This window comes from Antrostomus carolinensis, unplaced genomic scaffold (assembly GCF_000700745.2).
Source record: "Antrostomus carolinensis isolate BGI_N321 unplaced genomic scaffold, ASM70074v2 scaffold13753, whole genome shotgun sequence".
In the NCBI taxonomy this organism is placed as follows: Eukaryota; Metazoa; Chordata; class Aves; order Caprimulgiformes; family Caprimulgidae; genus Antrostomus; species Antrostomus carolinensis.
The window spans coordinates 16,141-38,658 of record NW_010305986.1 but is presented as its reverse complement, the minus strand read 5'-3'; the positions used below and the strand labels follow the sequence as shown (position 1 = coordinate 38,658).

Sequence of the window (22,518 nt, the reverse complement as noted above, 5' to 3'; positions counted from 1 at the left end):
GAGATAAGATGCACACTGCTGGTTATCAGTCTCTCACATCTGAAAGCCACGTGCCCAAGTGCCCCATCACACCACGTGGACGCTGCAATCACACAAGTACCTGAGCAAACCTGGCAGCCGCTGTTTCAGAGAGGGGTCTTTGGTTATCTCCGGTTCATCTGCTGTTCCGCTGCAGACAGAAGCCTCGAGCAAAGTATTAGGAATGGGGAAATGTGTAGAAAAATGAGACTTTTTCTGTTGGTTTGGTGTGTTGTTTCCTTCCTCATTTTCATGTATTGCCTGAGTTAGTTAATCGTGTTTGCTGTTGCTTTTCTGTCTTCCTTTTGCTCTCTGTCAGAAAGTACACTACCTTCTCCTGTGCCAGTAAAGAAAGAAGATGACCATATCCATCAAGGCAGGCACCTTTTCTGGCTTTTTGTTGGTGTGGGACAGACCTGATGGCACCTATGCTGTGCTGTCATGATTTGACTTCTTTAGAGATGTGGGATGAACGATCAGAGTGTTTCCTGACACCTTTCCAGGGTAATCCTCAAATGTTGCTCCAAGTTCTTGTCTGTGTGTGTGAATTCCCCTGTTCTGGACAGCACTAGTCGTTGTCAAATGTGTGACCAGAAACTCTGCTCAGAGCCGCCTTGCAGTCGGTTACTTGGTGACAAAATCGTGTGCGCTGATGTACTCAGAAAGTATCCCCTTCCTCTCTAGCTTGTTAATATTGACACATGGACCTGAACTTGACTTCTGATCTCCAAAATGGGATTTCTGGTTTATTTTGGCGTCAGCGTGGCCGGGTGATAGGATGTGCTGGTTACAGCCACTTTCTGGTGCCGCTACATGGTATGCTTTGTATTTGTGGTGTGTCTGTTGCGTATAAAGTCAGAATCCAGTGCATTTCTCTGTAAGCAGAGCTTTTTGTGTAAGTTTAACTGAGTCCTGTGATTAGGCTGATATTTTCCTGTCAACTGATGTCACTTGGGGTTCTGGCTCCGTGCTTGCTGCTGTGTGGGAAATGGCTCACATTCAGGCCACCCTTTGTGGCCAGACATGGATTGCTTTTTGAGGTTCCCAGGCTGCAGCTGTATTGCCAATAAGTTTGTGCATTAGAACGTGTGTTTTGGTTAATGTGTGTGCTGATGTCGGTGTGAGGTGGCTGGCAGAGAGCCTTGAGGATGACCAGGGTGAAGGTCACCATTGTCATCAGTGTGACACGTCCCTAGCTGCCTGACCCAACTTCTGTTCATTCATCAAGGGCTATGTAAGGCTGAGAAGGTTCATTGCAGTACCCCAGGGCTGATGTCCAAGGCAGCATCTTCTGCATTTTCTTCCAAACTGACCTCTTGACGCTGTTCCCAGCAGGAAGAGGCAGGGGCTGAGTGTGTCCATGTATCCTACCAGTGACCACTCTGTGGTGCGCAGGTGGCTGGAGCATCTCTTGTCTGAACAGCTCCTCTGATCAGGAAAAGCAGCTGCCAGATAATTGCCACTCTCGCTCCATGTGTAGGAGTGAAAAATGTGGGGAATGAGCGTTGGGTGGAAGTGGAGCATCTCGTGCTTCCCTTCCAGGCATCAGCAGGAGCTGATGGTCCTGGGCCCTGTGGGGCTGGTTGTGGAGAGCGTGGTCTGGGGTGACCCGCAGCGCTGGTTCCAGGGAAGTGAAGGTGCCCAGTTTTCTGCGGCGCAGCCCAGTTCCCGAGTGTTGGCGCATGTGCCAGCGTAAGCTGTGCACGAAACGGTTTGTAAAATACTTAGTTCGTACAGGCAGGTTATGAGAGCTGCATGAACTCAAAGGCTGGGTGCTAAAGCAAGTGAGCTGCCTTTTGACTTTTTAGGAGATGGGATATCGGATGTAAAGGCGCCCAGCGCCCCGGCATGCACAGGCAGTAGTGCAGAGGTGGGCAGGCAACGGCTTTTGGCAGGACTGAGCTCTTGCCTGATGGTGAAACGTGTTTCTGAACTGGAGCTGTTTCACAGGATGATAAATGAACCATAATTTGTTACAATAGCCTGGGATCTTTTTGGTTGTTATGATACCTGAAAATGTTACGTACCTGAAAATACTTCCCTGGGTTTTTTCAACTTTTCCAAGTGAAAAAGGGGAAGTGGTTAAATTTTTTGTACAATGCAAAAAAGCCACCCTTAGTAATCAGTAGAGATTTTACTGCGAGTCTTTCTTTCCGTAAGATCTAAGTATTTAAATTGAGCCTTTGTATTTTCTAATATAAGACATTGTTCTCTATAAAAGTGTACGTTTTTGTTTATTCATGTAGTAGGGTGAAGTATCTGAAGACATAACTCACATCAAGATAAAGTCTGGTTATGAAATGATTTCCTCTGACATGCAACCATTAATTATGGGTCAGTGGATTAAGAATTACAAGCATATAATGAGATAAGCAAAATATTACTCTGTTACCAGAAATGTGCACAGATAAATATCTTGTCTACATATGTCCTATATTTGTTTGTCTGCCAGTTGCATACATTGTGACATCTCCCTGTATTTAAAAAGGACATTTACTGTGGATTTTATTTGCATCTCCCAGGTCTTGTGTTGTCACAGGCTTTACTCAGGCCCAGGTTAAGCTATTTCTGCAAAATTTTTGCAGCTCATAATCTCATCTGTGGCATTTCATGACTCTGTTTTAATTTTTCCCTTACAGCTCCACTATAAGTTCAGACTTCTTGCCAGCAATTCTGACAAGCGTGGAGGTTGTGATCAGCTGGCACTTGTTTTATTCCAGCTTTCTAGTTTCACTATTTGTGCAGCCAGTGATGTTGGTTCCAGGGTGCTCGTGCTTCATCTGTAGGTCAGCTTCTAAAGAGGTCGGTGAAGTTCTAGATATTCTTCCTCAGGATTGGTGCTGCTTCCACCCACCAATAAATGTATGTGGCCGAGAAGGGCTGTGGGTAGCTCTTGGCTCTAGAGCGGCGTCTCGTCTGTGTCATCCCCTTCGTTCTGCTCCTTCATCCGTGCTCTGAGTTCTGACGAGGCCGTGTGCTTGCGCAGCGTGTCTAGCAAGGACTTTCTAAATGATTTGCAAAGGAAGAAGTATATGAATGGGTCTAGGCAAGCGTTTAGTGATGTCAGCCACAGTGTGCTCTCTTTCAAGTAAAACAAGGTGTTCTGAGCAGAGCATTCAAAAACGTCTCGTGTTTGGCTCAGCGTGTAGGGGATTCTAGTAAAGTGGAATGGCACGAAACAGATAAAGAACACGGCGATAATGATGAAAACCTTCAGATTTACAGTCTTTTTGGATGCCTGTCCCGTGCTTCTTGTCCTTTTATAGGATTTGTACAGTTCTTTACTTATGAGTATGTAGCACACAACTATCACTGCTAAATTAACCCAGAAGATGAGTTGACAAATGTAGTTTACGATTTCGTGCCAGACTAAACCAAACTCGGATTTCAAGAGAGCACACTTTTTTACATTCTTAGGTGTTCTCTTCTTGTTTGTTAGAATCATGTTGGGTAACGAAAGAGCAAACATTGATATCCAGATTGCTGTGGACAGGATCTTGGCACTGAAAAGGCTCCTTGGTGTTGCTGTTCTGAACGGCGACGTGGCTTTCTGATAGCGATCGATAGTTATTAGCCCAAGAAACAAGATGCTGATGTACATGGTGAAGTAAAATACAACCTGGGTGACCTGGCACACAAATCCTCTCAGTACCCATGACACCAGCTTTGCATCGCTAAGGATTTTAAATGGAAAAGTCAAGATCATGAGGAGGTCAGAAATGACAGTGTTCTTGAGGAAGATGATGAAATTGGACTTACTGGATATTTTGAAAAAGACCCACATTGCCAGGCTGTTCATGGTGATACCCACCAGGAACAGAATTAGATAAAGCAAAGGAAAAATGACTTGACTAATTTTGTTATCGCTAGTGCAGTTGCTGTCGTTTCTTGAGTAGCTGAAGTTGGTTGTGGCTTTCATTTGCACTTTGTCTTTGCACCCCTCCCTGTAAAAACAAAACAGAAAAAAAATGAAATTGTGAGTTGTACCTGTCATAAGGCTTCAACCTTTTCAGTTTACTTTTAATTTTGTGTAGGGAGGAGGGAGAAACATCCCTTTCTGCTTCTTCCTTAGTGTGGCAGGAACAGCAGTGAAACTCCTCCTGCCTGCAGATCTAACGACCCTGGGCTGGAGTGAAGGGCATCGAATGCCCGTTTGTTGTATTTCTGCCTGGCTGGCTGCCTGCCTCTCCCGGTGGTGTTACTTCAGCCTCTCTTTGTGGTCCTTGAAGCTGATCTCTGCTTTCCCCCCGCTGCCCTGCTCAGTCCCTGGGAATAGCTGCTGGCAGGCTGCTACCATTTCACCCTGGTGCTCAAAGGGTGGATGTGGCACCTCACAAAGTCACTGTTTGTTGGCAGAAGGTGAGAGAGGAGGACCTGCTCATCAGCCCTGTGTATTAGTCCTTGGACAGCTAGCTGTCTGTTACTGCAGTGTCACACATTTGCCAGCAAAGTGAAGTTACTTGTAGTGTTATTTATGTAGGTATTCATGTGCACCTTTACTTCTAGTTTGACAGTTCATCCCCATTTTCCTAAATCAGTTGCTTTACGGGTGCTGTGTTGCCAGTCAATATAAACTTCCCTGACTGGAGCCAGCAGGCAGGAGTTGCAGCCTGGTGTGCTCTGCAGTGAGCGCAGTGTGAAGTGGTGCCGAGCCCCCTGCCCAGCACTGCGTCCCTCCGAGTCCACTCATGCCACCAAACCAAGTCACATCAGCCAGCCAGTCATCCACAGCCGCTGCATGGCTGGTGTCTCCCTGACTGGGAACAGGGGCTGGGCTGGAAACTGTTGCTCTTGGTCCCAAAACCTTCGTCGGATCAGGTCTGATCCGAGCTGGTTGCCTGGGGAAGCCAGGCAAGGATGTTGAATCCGTGTTTCAAAAGGAGTAACTTCCAGGTGTGTAGTGATGCGGTTGTGCAAATTGCTGGTTTCCTGTATGATCTCTGCCTTTGTCAAATAAAGCACTCGGGGGAGTCGATGCTTTGTCAGCCGGTGCCCAAACATCCCTGACATTCTTCCTTACAGAGCTCTAAAGTTTTATTTCTATCTGCAAGATAGAAATAAATTGGCTTGTGCTTTGAAATGTGTAACAGATTCAGCTGCCAAGTCTAATCCTGATGAAATAGGTATTCCCTGAGCAAGCAAAATCAGACACCGTCCCCCACCCCAGAGCGAGGAGCAGCTTACCGTCGCCTGCTGTTGCGAAGGGAGGAGACCCTGGGGTATTTCCCGCGATGGGAAGCTGGTGCTGCGGGCGGGTCGCGGCTCCTCTAGCTCTTCACCGTGTGAGCAGGCAGCTGCGTTCATGTGTGAATCCCACGGAGCCAGGAGAGGCTGGAGGAGCAGCTGTGAGAGAGACTCAGCCCTTCCTCTGGCTTTGAACTGCTTTCTTAGCTGGAGGCAGCTGCACATTCCAGGTGACGCTCTCAGTGCTTCTGCTTTTGTTTCCTCTAGAAGAGAGAGAAATAGAAATTTTGAAAACGATTAGAAGCTTACTTCCTGCTTTTGAACTACTAACAGAGTCACTATTTTTAAGAGGGAGCATGTATTTTGTAAGACTGCAGCTTTTCTGAGTGCAGAGTTGCACTCCTGTCTGCTACCTTTTTGCTTTGTGATTCTTTAGTGGTATTTTTGTACAACCTTATTTTTTAAAAACTTCCCAAGTAGTTGAAGGAAGTAGTGATTGGTTAGTTTGGAGAAGGTAAGTATATTACTGAACAAAGTATTTATACTTTAGGACTTGCAGAACAGTGCTCCAGGTTTTTTGAGTTATATAAGTGTGTCAGCGTTACATGATACAGATAAATATAACTGTTTACAATTTAAATAAACTATACATGCTTCAGTTTCCTTGGGATGTGCAAAATGGAATTTTAGGAGTTGGGCTGTATCCTTTTTTCACTGGACTTGTACATAATAAGAGAAATGTCACACAGTTTCTAGACACCTATTTACTACTCTGCTCCTGAATATCAATCGGGGGGACAGTTAGGAGGGGCCTCCGCATGTGTCCCTTGCCCTTATAGGTACATACAGAAGTCATGAGAGCAGATGACATTTTTCCCCTCTGTATTTTTACCCTTCTCTCTAGTGATTTCATTTGATGCTGTTTCCTCTGCACTGGTAACCACAGGAGATGCTTTTTGTGATGCAGAGTCAGATCCTGTTTGTTGCAGTCTGGGCTGCTGGGGTGGGGTTTCTGCAGGTGATGATGGAAAAGAGATTTCACTCGTATCTGGTCTTTTCAGGATGAATCTTCAAGTCATGAGTGTAACCAGCGCATGATTCTCCTTTATGGTGTTGGTAAGGAGCGTGACGAGGCAAGGCATCAGCTGAAGAAGATTACCAAAGACATCCTCAAAATTCTGAATAAGAAGAGCACGACTGAAATGGGTGGTAAATGCTTTAACGTTGCTGTGCCGCAGCCTGTAGCAAAGATCCCGGGAGCTTGAGGTGCTCAGCAGGTTGTCTGGAGCCCTGCATGTGGATCACATAACGTGGGTTTCATCCCCCTGGGAGTCCCTGGGTGAAGCACTGACAGTCCCACAGCACAAAGTGCTGCCTGGCCTCACGGCTGTGCCAGGACAGCGACGGGCGGCCGCGGTTAATCCCTGTTTGCCATCGCAGCAGCGTGGCTGGAAACGCTTGTTGGGGCAAAGCCTGGCATACGAGACACTGGCCAGCGAGTGATATGAATTCCTCACCCTCCTACTAAAGCCCTGTCACTGGTTTTCAGTTTTTCTTGGTGTCATCTTTTTGCACTGGAATAACCTCAAAGTAGCTTTGGTATTGGTAGGTGCTGTGGCGTGTGTTTGTCTGAGGCAAGGAAGGTTTTATGGAGTCATGAGTAAAGCTTATTAAGATTTTTATTGTCTTTTAAATCAGTAATAATGCAAAACTACTAGGGCTTCATTACATATAAAATGACCAAAATATTTTTTTATCTGTTAAGTTGGGGATGAAGGGCAAAAAGCCAGGAAGACCAAACAAGAAGCGTTTCCAACCCTAGAGACCGTGTTCACAAAACTGCAGCAACTGTCCTATTTTGATCAACATCAGGTGACATCTCAGGTACCTCCCTTGTACGAAATCGTAGCCTTTTACATTCTGCTGTAGAGATACCAAATAGGAAGCAAATCTAGGGTTTTAGACGTGTTTTGAAAAAAGAAAAAAAATGAAAAGAAAAATTATTTTGCCCCACAGAATAAAAATCAGTATTGTGGATGTTAAGAACAGTTTGACTCTCAGCTGTAAAGCAGCAGAACAGCATTTTCTGTGTTGTCAGTTTTGAAAAGAAAATGGCATTACAACTGGTTTGCAGGATAGTAGAATAATCATACTCACACATGATTTGTTAGTGCTTTTATCTGCAAAATGCTGTCACTTGCTGCTACCACTTATAAATAAGGCTTCTTGGAGCACCCGTGTATCTGAGAACCCTCAGCCACCATATGACTTTTCAATATTTATTTTCACAGATCTCCAGTAACGTTCTCGAACAGATAACTAGTTTTGCCTCAGGAACATCTTATCATCTTCCCTTGGCTCACCACATACAGCTCATCTTTGATCTCATGGAGCCAGCACTGAATATCAATGGACTTCTAGACTTTGCAATACAAGTAAACAGAGTTCATTCTTAGGGGCGCTTGTGTCAGGATAAAGCTGTGACACATTTTCTGTAAAGTCAGAAAAAAAACCCAAGAGCTGAACTACACATCCTCCTGATTTGCTGCCATGGGCTTTTATTTGTTTCAGTTTCCTGATCTCTGAAACAGAGTGCCAGATACTTCCCCTTCTCTCTTACTTTGACAATTATGGAGAATCAATAGATGTATCTTATTTTAAAATCTTTCAAAGCTGATAAAATTCTGGATTGTTCTAGCACAAAGTGTTCTAGGATGAGCTTCACTGTTTCAGACTGAACCATCATATTATACAGTAAAGCATCTGGGTGCCAGAAATGCCATATATTTCTGAAGAGCATTTCTGAGGGATGTTTTTATACTCTAACAGTTTATTTTGCCCCTTCTTTCTCTTGTTCTGTAGTGAGTAAGGAATTTCATTTTTGTTTGCCAGGTAGTTTTTCCTTAACGGTTTGTTGGGGTTTTTTTGCACCTATTTTAGATGTTTAACTTGGAAGTTATTTTCAGTCCATTATTTTTGTGTGTGTGTTTGCAGCTGTTGAACGAGCTGAGCGTAGTGGAGGCAGAGCTGCTGCTGAAGTCGTCCAGCCTGGCAGGAAGCTACACGACAGGGCTGTGCGTCTGCATCGTCGCCGTTCTGCGGCGGTACCATGCCTGCCTCATCCTCAACTCGGAGCAGACTGCACAAGTCTTTGAAGGGTTTGTGGCACCTCCAATTTTCCAAAAAAGTGTTTTTGGTGTTCTCTCTTAAGCAAAAAATGTGTTTAGGTTGAGGTAGGGAGAGCAGCTATCGCACTGCTGTTGGAAGGCTGGGAGTGAGCTCAGGGGAGGGGAGCGGGTGGCTCCTCGCTGCTGGGGCTGGTGGGACCTGCACGCTTTGTGACCAAGGAAAAGGGAGAAGTTGTGTATCTTGATTTCTTGCCCATTCTCCCTGTTCCCCCTTGGGCTCCCCAAGTGCCTCTGTGTCCTGTCCTCCCTGGGGCCCAGGCAAGCGCACAGGTGACACCAAACTTGTCGTGACACCGCCAGCCTGTAGACACAAGGCCTGTCATCACGTTGCCCAGCTAATGGTGGGGTTTGTATGGTTTGTAACAACGTGAGACGTGTTTCCAGGGTGTCTTGGAACGACCTCAGAGTGGTTTTATTTTTGCAGGTTGTGCGGGGTGGTAAAGCACGTCGTTAATCCCTCGGAGTGTTCCTCCCCAGAAAGGTGTATTTTAGCTTACCTCTATGATCTGTACGTGTCCTGCAGTCACCTGAGAAGCAAGTTTGGAGACCTCTTCAGGTGGGTGGTCATGAGATTTTTCTCACCACTGCCAAGCCTCTAGACTGATGCAGACTGCTGTGCTTTCAGTTTGGTTTGCTTTCTGTGGAAAATACACTGTCGCCTTTGCTGCTTTACCTTTGCTAGTGCAATTCTCGTGCCGGGGCCAAGCGCGGCAGCACAGCACGTGGTCCTGTGCCTGTGAAGTGCTCGTGCTGTGTCAGTACCTGCCGTGGAGGAGCAGAGGCTGAGCCCTCCTTGCAGCGCTGGGCTCAGCTTTGCGGGTTGCTTCAGCCAGCAGCGTTGGTGCGCAGCGAGCAGGCGAGGGGAGCGGGGACCCTCAGCCCCAGGTGGGCTGGTGGGGCAGCTGCACCGTGCACATCGGACCCCTCCCATGCACCTTTGTCTTCCTGGATGGTGATGTGACTGATTTGGTTTCCATAATACAGGCTGTAATATGTACAGTGTTGGGTGGAAAATAACAAAATCTCAGCTGACGCAGCTGTAATAGTCTATTAAATCTCTCCTTTGATGTGGGGAGAGGCACAAACATGTTTGAGTTTGTGAAGCTTTATGCTCAAATGTTCAGTTCCTTGATTTTTAAATTAAAAAAAAAATATTTTAGGTACCTGTATGCTGGCTTTTTGGCTTTTACAAAGGGGGAGTGGAAATCTTTCATATGCAGATATGCATCTTGTGAGAGTTACAAACCGCTTCAGTTACTGTTTCCCCTTCTAGTTTATATTCCTGGGTTTGGTTTTCATGTTTCAGATTTGTGGTTTTTATTTCATAGGGAGCAGGCTAAGAGTTCTCAGTAATAATCTTAATATTTTAATAGGCTTACAAAGACATGGGAACAGGAGCATTTTATATGAGAAACACTAGGAAAAAGAAATATTTAAGAACTATAGAAGTACTCAGCTCTATGTTCATTTTTCTACTTAAAACCCAAAGTTCAGTAACACGATTAAAAATAACATTTTTATTAATACTAACCTGCAGTAGCAAATCAGAACAAAACCTCATAGTATAGACATATTTAAGGTATTAAATATATGATATACAGCATTTGATTTGAAGCCCTTTTTCAGACGAGTGAAGTTAGAAGTTCTCTGAACACTGATAATAAAATTTATGTATACGGTTTTTAACAGCTGTGTGTGAGGTAATACTACACTCCTTTTCCTCTTGGTTTCCTTGCTACAGCTGAAACACAACCAAAACGAGTTGTCTGTGCACAGCAACTGTTTTTAGGTCCTTTTTTGCACACTGCAAGTCCAGCTATTTTTCTCTCCCCGCATCAGTTTGAAGTGACAATAAAGTACAGTTCAGAAATGTTCAGATTTAGAGACTTACCTTCTGGATATCGCAGTGCTTCGAAGATGGCTTTTAATATCATCGGCAGTGTTTCTCATGCCCGGGTCTTACTAAGCAAGCTGCACATTTTGGTTTAGTGTGCTTGGTGTATTTAGTTGCATTCACTAAACTTCCTTTTTCTAAACCATTCCTTCACTTTTCTTTTTTTTTTTAAACCTTATCTCCTGACCACTCCCCTGGTGTCACTTGTTGTACCAGTGCAGTTTCAGAGGCTGCTCTGCTCACATACTCACTGTTGTATTGTTGGGGTTTTGGACCTTGCGTTCTGTGACCTTGCAGGTGGCACAGTGCTTCCTCTGTCTTTTCATCCTGGGGCCAGTGGAGTTCTAAAAAATTCCAAAGGTTTCATTTATTTTATGTTAATTTAAATTAATAGATTTTTTTTCTCCCAGTTGGGAGAATTAGTGAGGTGTGTCCATATGGATGTTGCTTCCAGCTGTGGTATAAAACCCAATGCTTGAGACAAATGCTCCTTAGAACATCTGGTGCGTGCAACTTGCATTCTTCACTAACACCTTTTCTTTTCCCCTGAAGAAAGCCAATTAATATGTAGGTATTCCTGGCCCTGAACATTTTGTCACAATTGTTACTATCAAAATACGACCTTGAAGTATCTTTTCTCTGTTTACTGATTTCATTTTTCAAAAAGTTGTCTGTTATGTCACACTATTACCAAATACAGAATTTTAAATTTAGATAAAATTTCTAACTTTTCCTTAGTTAATTCTTCGTACCACCACTGCAGTTCACGATGTCATAACACACAGCGAGGAGGAGCGGTGTTCTTGAAGCGGTTGCAGTTCAATGTAGAGGCATCTGATGCTCCAGAAAGTTACTGCTAATGAGGAGTGAATGTTTGGTTCTTATCCAGCTGCTCACAATTTCAGTCACAGAAATGTCATAGAAACGATTTGGAAACTTGAGACTTCATTTGCAGAAAAACTTGAGTGAAATTCATGTATCACCTTTATTTTCTGGCAGATGCTCATTATCAAAAATGAGTTTGAAAATGTGTACAGCATGGTAATCAAAGTAGGATTTTCTAAGCCTACATGCTGTGTTCAACAGGATTTCTGCAAAGTCCGTTTTTGGCAACTCTCTCTCTTTTTGATCCTCAGTAGTGCCTGTTCTAAGGTGAAGCAGACGATATACAGCAATGTTCAGCCTTCAAATTCCAATTTACTGTGGGACCCAGAGTTCATGCTAGATTTTATCGAGAATCCCTCTGCTCACAGCATTAACTACTCGATGCTGGGCAAGATCCTGAGCGATAACGCCGCCAACCGCTACAGCTTTGTCTGCAATGCGCTGATGAACGTGTGCATGGGGCACCAGGACACAGGCAGGTAAGGCAAACCCTGCTGGAATCCCAGCTGGGTGGATTTTTACATGGTATAGATGAGGTTTCCTTTCACCTTTTTGAGTTTTGTGTCGTTTTTTGCAATTGTTTCCATTTGTTACTCTTTCTGGTTGCTGAAAGTTACTGAGTAATTTTCCTCCGATTTCATCAAATCTGCATAATTTAACAGAAGGGAGTAACAGGTGGAAAGTGCTCAGGGTGAGACAGTCAGTAAGCTTTTTGTGTCAGCCTTTGTGCTGTTCCAGACAGAACAGCTCAGCACAATCTTTGCTCATTAGAAGCCTGTAAGTGAGGGAAGATTCTGCATTAGGTCATTTCCTTCTTCTGATGCAATCAGTGTTTAATTTATGAAATGTGCATTTTATTCGTTGTGGAATTCATCTTCATAGGTAATATGTAAATTTAAAAAAAAGGATTTTTTTTTTAAGTATTAAGAGTTTTATCAGATAGAAGCTCCCTAGAGTTATAACAGCTGTCAGTTATATTTTAAGGGTAGCTTGGACCCCACAGTGCACAGCTGAAGTGTGTCTCCAGTGATTAGAGTTTAGGATGAGATCTGCACTTCAGCAGGTTGTCCAGCACTGTCTTACTGGGGTTGTCTTCTGACACCAGCGGGTGCTGGCTCCTCTCACAGTCAGGTGGAACCTTGGTCTCATCCAGCATGACACTTTGTGGTCTTATGCCTATCTTGGATCTTTTTAGATGGTCTCAAGGTACTGACAAGAAGTGCAGTGAAGAACCCTTGCAGTAAAACAACATCACTGTCGGGGCTTTACACTGGCAGTGTGTTTTATTTTGTAATTGAGATGTGCTTCTCTCAGTTAAAGAAGTGCAGTGAAGAACCCTTGCAGTAAAATAACATCACTGGGGGGGCTTTACACTGGCAGTGTGTTTTCTTTCGTAATTGAGATGTGCTTCTCTCAGTTGCTTCCTCCTTCCAGTGTCTAAACATATAAACTCGTCCTTCTTGTGCAAACGCAGCACTGCAGCACTGAACATGTTTTACCCTTCTGCAGAGTCTGTGGTGTAGGGTCAAACGGACACTGATTTTGGGATCTAGCCTTTACCTCTGCCCCTAGCACCTTTATTCCTCTTACACAACCAAAGCCACCAGAACTTGGTATTCTGTTCTGATTCTGTTCCAATTTTTATTAAGAAATTCTTAGTCCTGATAGTTAGGCCTAGGTGCAGTGGTAGCTGACAGGTTTTTTAAGGTTACTGACAGATCACAAAACTCAAGGAAATTGTGGATTCTCTTTTTCTTTTCTTTTCTGATTGACTCCTGCCCAAAGTGTGTGCAGTTCCTGTATCCTTCTCCCTATCCCCAGTATGAAGCCATCTCTGAAATGTTCAAAAAAGGTCCAGAGGAGGCCACAAAAATGGTCAGAGGGTGGGAACACCTCTCCTGTGAAGAAAGACAGAGAGTTGGGGTTGTTCAACCAGGAGAAGAGAAGGCTCTGGGGAGACCTCATTGCAGCCTTTCAATATATAAAGGAGGTTCATAAGAAAGAAGGAGGGAGAGTTTTTACCAGAGCCTGTAGTGACAGGATAAGGAGCAACAGGTTAAAACTGAAAGAGGGGAGATTGAGATTTGGTATAAGGAAGAAATTCTTCACGATGAAGGTGCTGAGACACTGGCCCAGGTTGCCCAGAGAAGCTGTGGCTGCTCCTCCCTGGAAGTGTTGAAGGCCAGGCTGGATGAGGCTTTGAGCAACCTGGTCTAGTGGAAGGTGTCCCTGCTGATGGCAGGGGACTGGGTGATCTTTAAGGTCCTTTCCAACCCAAACCAGTCTGTGATTCTGTGAAATGTGGAGCATCCTTGGCAGAGTGGAGCAGCTGAGAGGAAGCAGTTTTGTAAGAGTGACAAAGGGGAACATCTAAATGTGGCCAAACGAGTTTCACTGTGGAACAAAGAAAAAATAACTTGCACTGGAATGAGTCAACTTGGCTCTGTTTTTTAGAACGTTACATAACTCTTGAATCATACACCCAGTCACACGTTACACAGTGCGATCTGTGAAGTAAAATTCACTAATGCCAATTGATTTTGTGACTCTCTCCTCCCTCCTCAACAGCAGTGCTGGCCTGGCCCAGGCAGGGAGGGTGAGGTGAGTTCCTGCAGTGAGGTGTCTGTGGTGGCCTGGGGAGATGTGCACCACACACACCGCTGTCACCGCTTTCCCGTGATGTTTTTGAGTGAAAGGGGATGGAGCTGCTGTTTGTGTGGCAGCTCCGAGGCGAGGCCAGAGCGTGTCCCTGTCGAGAGGGCAGCTCGGCTGTCGTGGTGGGCTGCAGGCAGCGGGGCTTTGGGTGCTGCCTCCCTCTTCCTGGGCAGCTCAGCACAGGTAGGAACACAGGGCGTGGAGTAGGGTTTACACAAAATAAGGGCCCTGTGCTACTGTAGGTTGGATGGTTGCAACTTTTGGGGTACAAGTCACATGCTGCTTTTTTTCCCCAGATGCTCCATTTACCCACAGCTGAATAACACGAGATTGTACGCACAGTAGCATCATCACATGTGGGCATAAACCCCCCGCTGTGTAAGGAAACACCAGTTCTTCTGCCAAGCACTGATCTGCTTTGACCTAAATACCTGTTGTTTACAAAATGTCTTGCTTCTCTGTTAGTTTTTCTCTTCTTTCCTAGGATTAATGACATAGCAAACCTTTGCGCAGAGCTGACGGCATGCTGCACGGTGCTTAGCTCAGAGTGGTTAGGGGTCGTAAAAGCTCTTTGCTGCTCTTCAAATCATGTCTGGGGTTTCAATGATCTGCTCTGCAGTGTGGATGTAAGTCCAGTATCTTCTGAAGTACCTGTTAAACCTGTTCACCTAGGCTGTGCGTAGAGCCAGAGTAAGCTTTGCATTCAGTACAAAATGCTGAGCACAAATTTAGTCCTGTATCCATTTGAGTTTTCAAAGCTTTTAATGAGATTCCTGGTTGATTTTTATTCTTTCCTACATCTTCAGGGTTAACGTAGAATTTGGGCAGTGCTTAGAGTTTTCTCTTTGTAAATTTTTCTTTTCTTTATTACGGAATGATATGGAATATCAGAGGTGCTCTGAAAGGGGCAGCCACCTCTGTATACTTTTTCTAAAATGCTGATGGATGTGCAAGTAACTATCTCTATTTTAAAGACCCTGTTTTGGTGTCGGCTCTTAGATTGTAGAAGGGGTGGTACATGCATGTATTCAATATCTGTGGTTTGATTGCATATGCCTTTAGGAACAGATTGAAGCCGTGTACTTTGAGGACATTTTCCTGTCCTGAAGCTAAGGATGAGTATTGATGTTATCAGTGTTTATAGAATGGTAAAATTTTCTCAAGTTTTTACAAAACTAATGTTTTTTATTTCAGAATTTGTGGTATTTGAAATAAGTGTTTGTTAAAATGTTGTTAAGAACTATCAGTATTTGCCATAAAATGCTTGGGAAATGCATTAAAATGTAGAGACAAATGCTTATGTCTAAACATTTTCCTGTTTATTCTTATAGCTAGTTCCTTAGCAATCACAGCAGGGGTGTGTGCACTGTTTTGTGAAGCCCTGCAATGTTTTTCCTTCCAGGTGAGTGACCTGTCGTTCCACGATTCCCTGGCCACTTTCATTGCTATATTGATTGCCCGGCAGTGCTTTTCTCTGGAAGATGTAGTTCAGCACGTTGCACTACCTTCTCTTCTTGCAGCTGGTAAGCAAATGCCAAGAGAAAACCTTAAAATGAAAAACTTAAGACTTTTTCAGAAGTCAGCACTGGTTGACTGAAGCAGTGTGTCCTGGCCCGCGCTCGTGTGTGGGGTGGCACCTCTTGTGCATTGCAGCACGTGCGTCCCTGCAGCTCCCGAAAGGAGCGACACCGAGTTAGATCAGAGAACCCACGGCCAACAAGTGTCAGAGCTGAACTGTCCCATTCACTGGCCATGGGTTATACAGCCTCACCTTCTGCTCACGACTCTCCTCTGTTCTACGCTGTGTACTCAAGTGGCTGCCAGATCTGCTCGGGTTGTGCCTTTCCTTCTGGCATCAGTCTGCCTAGCGCTGGCGTTTTCTTTCTGACCTCATTGTCTTTGCCTCAAGCCCTGCAGTACTGTAGCTGTGGTCCTTTTTGTTGGCCACTTCACACGTTTCTTTCACTTTCTGCTTGGATTTCTGTTTTTTATTTCTGCTTTGGCTGTCAAAAGCCCTTTTAATCATTGATTCTTTTCTGCCATTAGTTACATCTTTTGCTTACCAAAAATCATACTATTTTTTCTGGTTTGAATGACTCAAGGCCATAAATGCCAGTTCCTCTTGATGAAATGATTGTATTCCCATTTAAAACGGGGCTGTGAGGTAGAACACCTCCAGGCCTGCCACTGGGATTTCTGAGGTCCGAGGTAGATGCCTTATGTCCACGTCCCATCTTCCGTAGCCTGTGGAGATCCGGATGCTGAGCCTGGGGCGAGGATGACCTGTAGGCTACTCCTGCACCTCTTCAGGACTCCCCAGGTTTGCCTCTTTCCCCAGGGAACAGGTAAGTTGCCTGATGCAACCCAGGTGTGGCATAATGTTGACATAAAACTCAACCATATTAATATTACATCTTAAAAAAGAAAGTGAAGTTTTATCAGAGCACCTGTGTACACTTCAGCAAAGAGGAATTAGTTTAGAAGAGCTGTCCTGTCCTGATAGTTCTGGGGTTATTTATTTATTTATTTATTTGAATTTCATTGAAACAGTCGTGTAAGCCTGGAACCTATTAATATTGGTTTTGTGCCAGTGCTGCTGTTGGCAGTGGTAGTATGGATCACAGTCCCCACTTCCCTTTGCAGTAAGTACTGTCAGGGCAGTGACAGCTCCTGTAGCGAGTCATCATCAGATACAGAAACTAACAGGGATACACGTCAGGCAGTTTGGTAGCCTCGCATGTAAATTGAAATTAAATGTGATTTTAAATAGGATATAATCAACCCCACTTCCCTTTGCAGTAAGTACTGTCAGGACAGTGACAGCTCCTGTAGCGAGTCATCTTGCACTGATACAGAAACTAACAGGGGAACACGTCAGGCAGTTTGGTAGCCTTGCATGTAAATTGAAATTAAATGTGTTTTTAAATAGGATATAATCAGGCAGCTAGTCCAACAGAAGAAACATGAGGAAATTAGTTCTCAGAATATATTAATGTAGTTCTCTTTCCTTTTAAATTTGAATACTCTGTGGTCTGACCTGTGTGTTTTTGCCACAGACCAAAAGAGGAAGGAAAAGGGCAAGGAACAAGCACCTACACAATTAAAAGGAAACAAGCCAGGAAATAACCTGTGTTTTGACTTACAAGTATCTCGACAAATTTGATGACAAGAATATTTCTATGGGAAAATGAAATTGAAAGAAAAAAGAAGTCAGTTCTTAAGTGGTGTCAAATTCCTTAATCTGAAAGTAATATTAATTTCTTTTTTGACCAGAAATGAATGAGCTTTTGTGGCATATTTAAGCAAAACAAGTAAGAGCCATGAAGAATACTGAGTAACAGAAATATATTACATGGTCCCAGGCTTCCCTAAAAACAAAAGTGAATTTGAATGGATAGAAAAAAATCATGTCTGAACTCTATAAATCAAAGAAAATGTGACCACATTGCAGTCTTTTCTTACATTTGGGTCAGTTAATCACCTCAGAACGGTGGTAGATTCATCATTCCTTTCTCCCTCCGTGTCTTTCAGTCTGTTTATCTTCTCTTTGAAGTTAGAAAAAACACTCACTGGCTTCTTTTTCAGTCTGTCCTTGAGCTGCAGAATTAGGATTAACCATGCAACAGACATTTATATTAATTAATTTTGACTTATTTGTTCTGAAGACAAGGTGAGGGAAGTAATTTCCTAAATCTGGGAAGTCAAAACCAAGATACACTTCAGTGTCTCATTGTGGTTAAATTCACATAGACACAACGAAATGAGCGGCTCCTTTTTCTATTTAAAGGATCATAGCTTATTTTGATATTAATATGTCATAACCATGTATCCCAGCTGATTTTTATGTCTTACCTGTTGGTCTTCAATTTCAGAAAATTCAGTTCTTTGTTCAGTTACTGTGCTTCTGTAGCTATTCTAGATGAGAAGGATTTTGTACAAAGAAAATTTTAGTTGGTAAATAACAACCATTTTCTACAAGATTTATTCTTCTTTCCATAGGGAAGTTATTTCCTGGAATTCGTTCTTCTTGTGATCGTCACCTCTTGGCTGCTGCTCACAACAGTATAGAAGTGGGAGCTGTGTTTGCAGTCTTAAAAGCAATTTTGATGCTTGGTAAGATTATGCAGAGTTGTGTGCAATGTTTTTGTTCAGGTGAAAAACAGATCGTGCTAGTTCACTTCCCTGGGAATGCTCCTGGGAAAGGAAAGCCCCGATACCAGGAGAAAATGTTGATGCTGTCCCTGCTTGTAGCATGTGAGTAGTGTTTTCCCCAGAGTTTGAGACAGGATTTTTCTCTGGTGAGTCAGCCCCGGCTGATGAGGCTTTAATCAGTGTGACTTCTTCACGTTTTGTCCCCTACCCTCGCTACCAAGTCCCAGTATGTTTCACATTCAGGCAAGTCCTTTTCAAATACAGAGAGGAAATACGGTCTCAGATAGTTTTTCCCACCTTTTTCTGTGTTTTACCACAAGTCACGTGTCTGTTATAGTGGAAGTTGCAAAAGAATCACTGCTAAGTAGCTCTCCACAAATGACGGGTGGTGTTTTTCCAAACAACTGACTGCCTCAGAGCTTTGGTTTGGCTTAAGTTCAGTTAAAGCTCTTGTGGCCTATGGTGATGTGTATTTTTGGAGCTAAGTAAATTTCCAGTTAAACAAGCAAGATCTTCCAGATGTGGACGTACCCACAGAGGAGTACCTCCAGCTGGAGTGCCTTTAGTGGCCACCTGTCTCAAAAACACCACCATCCTTAACGATGGGACTGTACTGGGAAAGACGTTTGCTCTCTGGGATGGACTGATGAATTTGAGGATGTTTGAAATACGTCTGTGGCCATTATCTGTGTTCTCTCGCTATTCAGAGTGCTGAGATTTGCTGGTTTTCATTAACGGTGTGTGCTGAGAGCAGCTGATGTTTCATCCCTGTGTGGGGTCGTGGCTTGGATAGGGTCTGGCGTGGGGTGGTACCAAGGAAGATTTGGACACACAGTTTACTTGTGCCTTCACTGCAGCACATCTCCTACACCCAAAATAGTGTATTTGGAGATGTCTCTTGTTAGCACCGTGCTTTAGTTACTAAAAACTGTGCTTGATTTGCTGAGGAAAAGCAGCAGGTAACTGATAGCTGTGGCAGTTCTAGGCTGAGGAAGCTTTGTGAGTAGAAATGTGTTAGAAAAAATAATCTACTTACAATGGAAGACAGTGCTGCGGAGTCAGCTGCTCCAGGGTGTATTAAATGTCTTCACAAGCTTTATCAAAGTGTTCTGGGATGGCTTTAGCTTCGTGTGTGGCTTGGTATCAGTCTCTTAATTGTATTATTTGCCTGCCAGGTTCGTTCTTGTCTGTGGGTACAGATTTGGGCCTGATACGGTTGCGCTCACAAGCTCGTAAGATGTTTGAGTGCAGGAGGGTGTGGACGGGTTGCTTGTTGTCACCGTCTGTTCACGTGTGTTGGGCACAGGCATCCCTCAGCGTGGTTCCCACACTTTCTGCAGTGAGCTTGTCCTGGGTTCTGTGAGGTTTGACGTGCCTGCTCTGCCAGCGTTGGGTCAGCGATACGGGGGCTTTTGGATCTGGGGAACAGAGGGGTTGTAAGTGCTTTCACTTCTCAGGGTGTGTTGTGCTGTTTTGCTGTTGACCTGCTTAAAAACAGTTTCTGCTCAGTCTCACAAGTGACAAGGCTGGTGATTCGGCCTCTCCCCTCTTGGTAAGGAGTTGATGCCACGTGCTGCAGAGGGTCAGGGCAGGAGCGGACCTGCTGCAGCGGGGAGCTGGGCCGGTGGGCTGGGCTGAGGGTTGGGGATGGCACCTGCACTGTTGGGTCACGGCCACCACTGCCAGCCTTTTGCCCCAGGAGCTACAGTGGGTACAGGCTGGTCTGTCACAGCCAGGCAGGGCTCTGGTTCTGATAAGCTGTTAAACACAAATTCAGAAAGTGAGAGAGAAGACTTGGAAAAGGAACATCTAAAGAGAGCGAGTAGCCCAACTCTTTCTTGTCTGCCAGAGCAATTCTATACACTCCAGAACTTTTCCTTTCAAGCACGTCATGGCTTTATTTGTGTTTGATTTGTATAAACCTTTTAATACTTCTGAAATAGCCATGAACAAGATGCTACGCAAAACGAAACAAGTGGACAATGCTTTGAACACGGTGATTTTCAGAGTCAGCTAGTGCTGCCCTTTTGAATGCGACTGCCTCACTCCTGCCTTATTCCTCAGCTGGCCTGTACCCCTGAAAGTGTCCCTTGATGGGTCTGGGGGCACAGGGGCTTGGGTAGAAGTTCACCCTGTGCTTCTGTGCTTCTGCTGTACAGGTGATGCCGAAATTGGCAGCAACAGTGTCAACTCCTTGAAGAGTGAAGACTTCCCTATGCGAGGCTTATTAGATGAACTCAATGAGGATGAACTCTGGGGTTCCTCTCAAACTTTGAAGTCATGTGGAAAAGCTGTTTCCATAGAAACCGCTAGTTTAAGCGAGTATGCTAGATATGTGCTAAGAACAATTTGCCAGCAGGTAATCTGTAAAATTACTTTTCTCTCTTCATTCAAATACACAATGTTATTTTATTTGCAAAGTGTAACACATATTTGCTGCAAGATGACTGTTGAAGTCAGCTCAAATATTGAGTTCTGTTTGGGTTTCTTGGTTTGGACAATTTATGCACTGAGTAGGATGTTATTGGGGGGTGAAAAATTACTGTAGTTATTAGCATCTCCCTGCACTCTGTCAGAATTGAGATGTCTTTCCTACCTGAATCTCGAGCACTTTGAGAATACAGTAGGACGACTCTGTCAGCTGTCTGCTCAAAGTGCTTTTGCAGTAGCATTTGTTTTATTGCAAAGTTGATTTCGAAATATAGAAGAAATGTATTTTGGAAAACCTGTTAAGGGTCTTATACTTTTGGGTGGTACTGGAGATGTTTCTAATCTTACATGTTGGATGAACCATAGTTCACTTCAAGTTTTGCATATGGAAAAATCACTTTTCTGTTTAGCTTACTGAAAGTTAATATTGGCTTGAAACTATCTTGTGAATCTGTGATCTGGTTACTTACAGGAATGGGTTGGAGAGCACTGTTTAAAAGAACCTGAGAGGCTGTGCACAGACAAAGATCTTATTTTGGATCCCGTTCTTTCAAACAAACAAGCGCAGAAACTCCTTCAGCTGATCTGTTATCCTCATGGTGTTAAAGAATGCATGGAGGGTGACAACCCTCAGAGGCAGCACATCAAACGCATACTTCAGGTAATGCAGTGGGGAAAAGGCAGAAAAGCTACTGTGATGCACCAGCTCTTAACCTGTCACTCGGCAGCACCACCAGCAGATGACATTGATGTGCAGTTCCTGGGGCAATCAATCATTAGATTCGTTAAAGGTTGTATGTGCTCAGGATCCCCAGGCTCTGTGGTAAATGTTTTATAGTGTGTCCTTACTTCTGATTCCACAGTTGTGGAGGAAACAAGCGTGCAGCGCGCTCGTCGTTGCTGTTCATCACTGTCAGTCAGGAAGCCACTGAAAAGGAGCTGCTTTTGGGGCCACTTAGTGGAGGTGCCTACTGTCTGAGTAGGGCTCTGTGACAGTCCTGTGGTGAAAGACACTCCTGCTCCCTGGGAAAGGCTCAAACACCTTCACGGGCGCTCCTAAACTGATCATTTCTTCAAATCAGCTGCATTAGGGACACTTAAACTACAGAATGTATTTTCTTTAAATAGACCTGTGAAGAATCAAGTTGGCAATAGCTGGACCAGGACAAATAGTGATCAGTGTCCTTCAAAATAATCACTTCAGCTCCTGCATTTACTTTAATTGTGTCCAGATGGCCTTGTGCTAAATGCGAACATGTCCCCTTGGATGGCAATGCCATGGATTAATGTAATTACTGATGAAAGAGCGAGTTATTTCCATATTCATATTTATCTAAACTTGGATTTTTCAGAGAGTGAGATTTTTATTCAGAAAAGTTGCATTGTTAAAAGTATTGAGTAACAGTATTATTATATTAGCTGTAAAAGTGTGGAAATTAATGTACATTCTTAAATAGGTCTGATGTTTTGGCATGGCATTAGACTATTAAAGAGAGCAGTGATTGGGATGATCTGCTTATAGATGAGGCTCTTGCGTGCAACAGATTCAATTACGAGATTTTTTTTTTTTTCTTCAGACCTGTAAAGTGCTGACTCTTGTATTTGTAATGTGAATTCTTACCTAGAACTTGGATCAGTGGACTCTCCGGCAGTCTTGGTTGGAGCTGCAACTAATGATCAAACAGTGCATGAAGGAGCCTGTGAGTATTTGTTTTCCAACTTTCTTACATAAATATTTAATGCAAAAAAGTATGTTAAATTTTAACGTAGTCCATGAGCAAGCATACCATGAATGTGCTAGTTTACTTATGTTTTACTGTAGGGTTCTGGGTCTGTGGCTGAAATGAACAGCTTGTTGGATAATATTGCAAAGGCGACAATAGAGGTGTTTCAGCAATCCGCTGATCTAAACAATAACTCTTCTAACTCTGGTATAGGCCTCTTCAATCCAAACTCTGTTGGAAATGCTGACACAAGTAATACAAGACAGAATGGTAAAAAGACATTCCTAAGGTATTTTTTGTAGCACCTTTTTAATTATTTTAGCCAACATGATGCTTAATTATGTGTAGATTGCCTAGACGTTTTTTGCACTTGAAGCAGGCATGTGCA

At 43.8% G+C, this 22,518-nt stretch overlaps 2 protein-coding genes across 2 annotated transcripts in view; one reads left to right on the top strand and one right to left on the bottom strand.

The window, feature by feature from the left end:
- Nucleotides 1-22,518, top strand: part of MED12L (mediator complex subunit 12L) — a gene marked incomplete at both ends in the record, with an annotated part of 118,865 nt that overhangs the window by 81,053 nt on the left and 15,294 nt on the right. The window contains 14 exons of the mRNA XM_010164978.1: nt 6,264-6,411; nt 6,968-7,086; nt 7,494-7,637; nt 8,197-8,360; nt 8,815-8,946; nt 11,421-11,648; nt 14,309-14,450; nt 15,227-15,347; nt 16,068-16,169; nt 17,824-17,937; nt 20,136-20,335; nt 20,879-21,067; nt 22,032-22,106; nt 22,229-22,419. Coding sequence (XP_010163280.1) covers nt 6,264-6,411; nt 6,968-7,086; nt 7,494-7,637; nt 8,197-8,360; nt 8,815-8,946; nt 11,421-11,648; nt 14,309-14,450; nt 15,227-15,347; nt 16,068-16,169; nt 17,824-17,937; nt 20,136-20,335; nt 20,879-21,067; nt 22,032-22,106; nt 22,229-22,419 — 2,069 coding nt within the window. The remainder of the gene's footprint in view (nt 1-6,263; nt 6,412-6,967; nt 7,087-7,493; nt 7,638-8,196; nt 8,361-8,814; nt 8,947-11,420; nt 11,649-14,308; nt 14,451-15,226; nt 15,348-16,067; nt 16,170-17,823; nt 17,938-20,135; nt 20,336-20,878; nt 21,068-22,031; nt 22,107-22,228; nt 22,420-22,518) is intronic.
- Nucleotides 2,918-3,946, bottom strand: P2RY12 (purinergic receptor P2Y12). The gene has a single exon (XM_029084276.1). It carries the CDS (start codon nt 3,935-3,937, stop codon nt 2,918-2,920), a length of 1,020 nt encoding a protein of 339 aa, XP_028940109.1. The 5' UTR covers nt 3,938-3,946.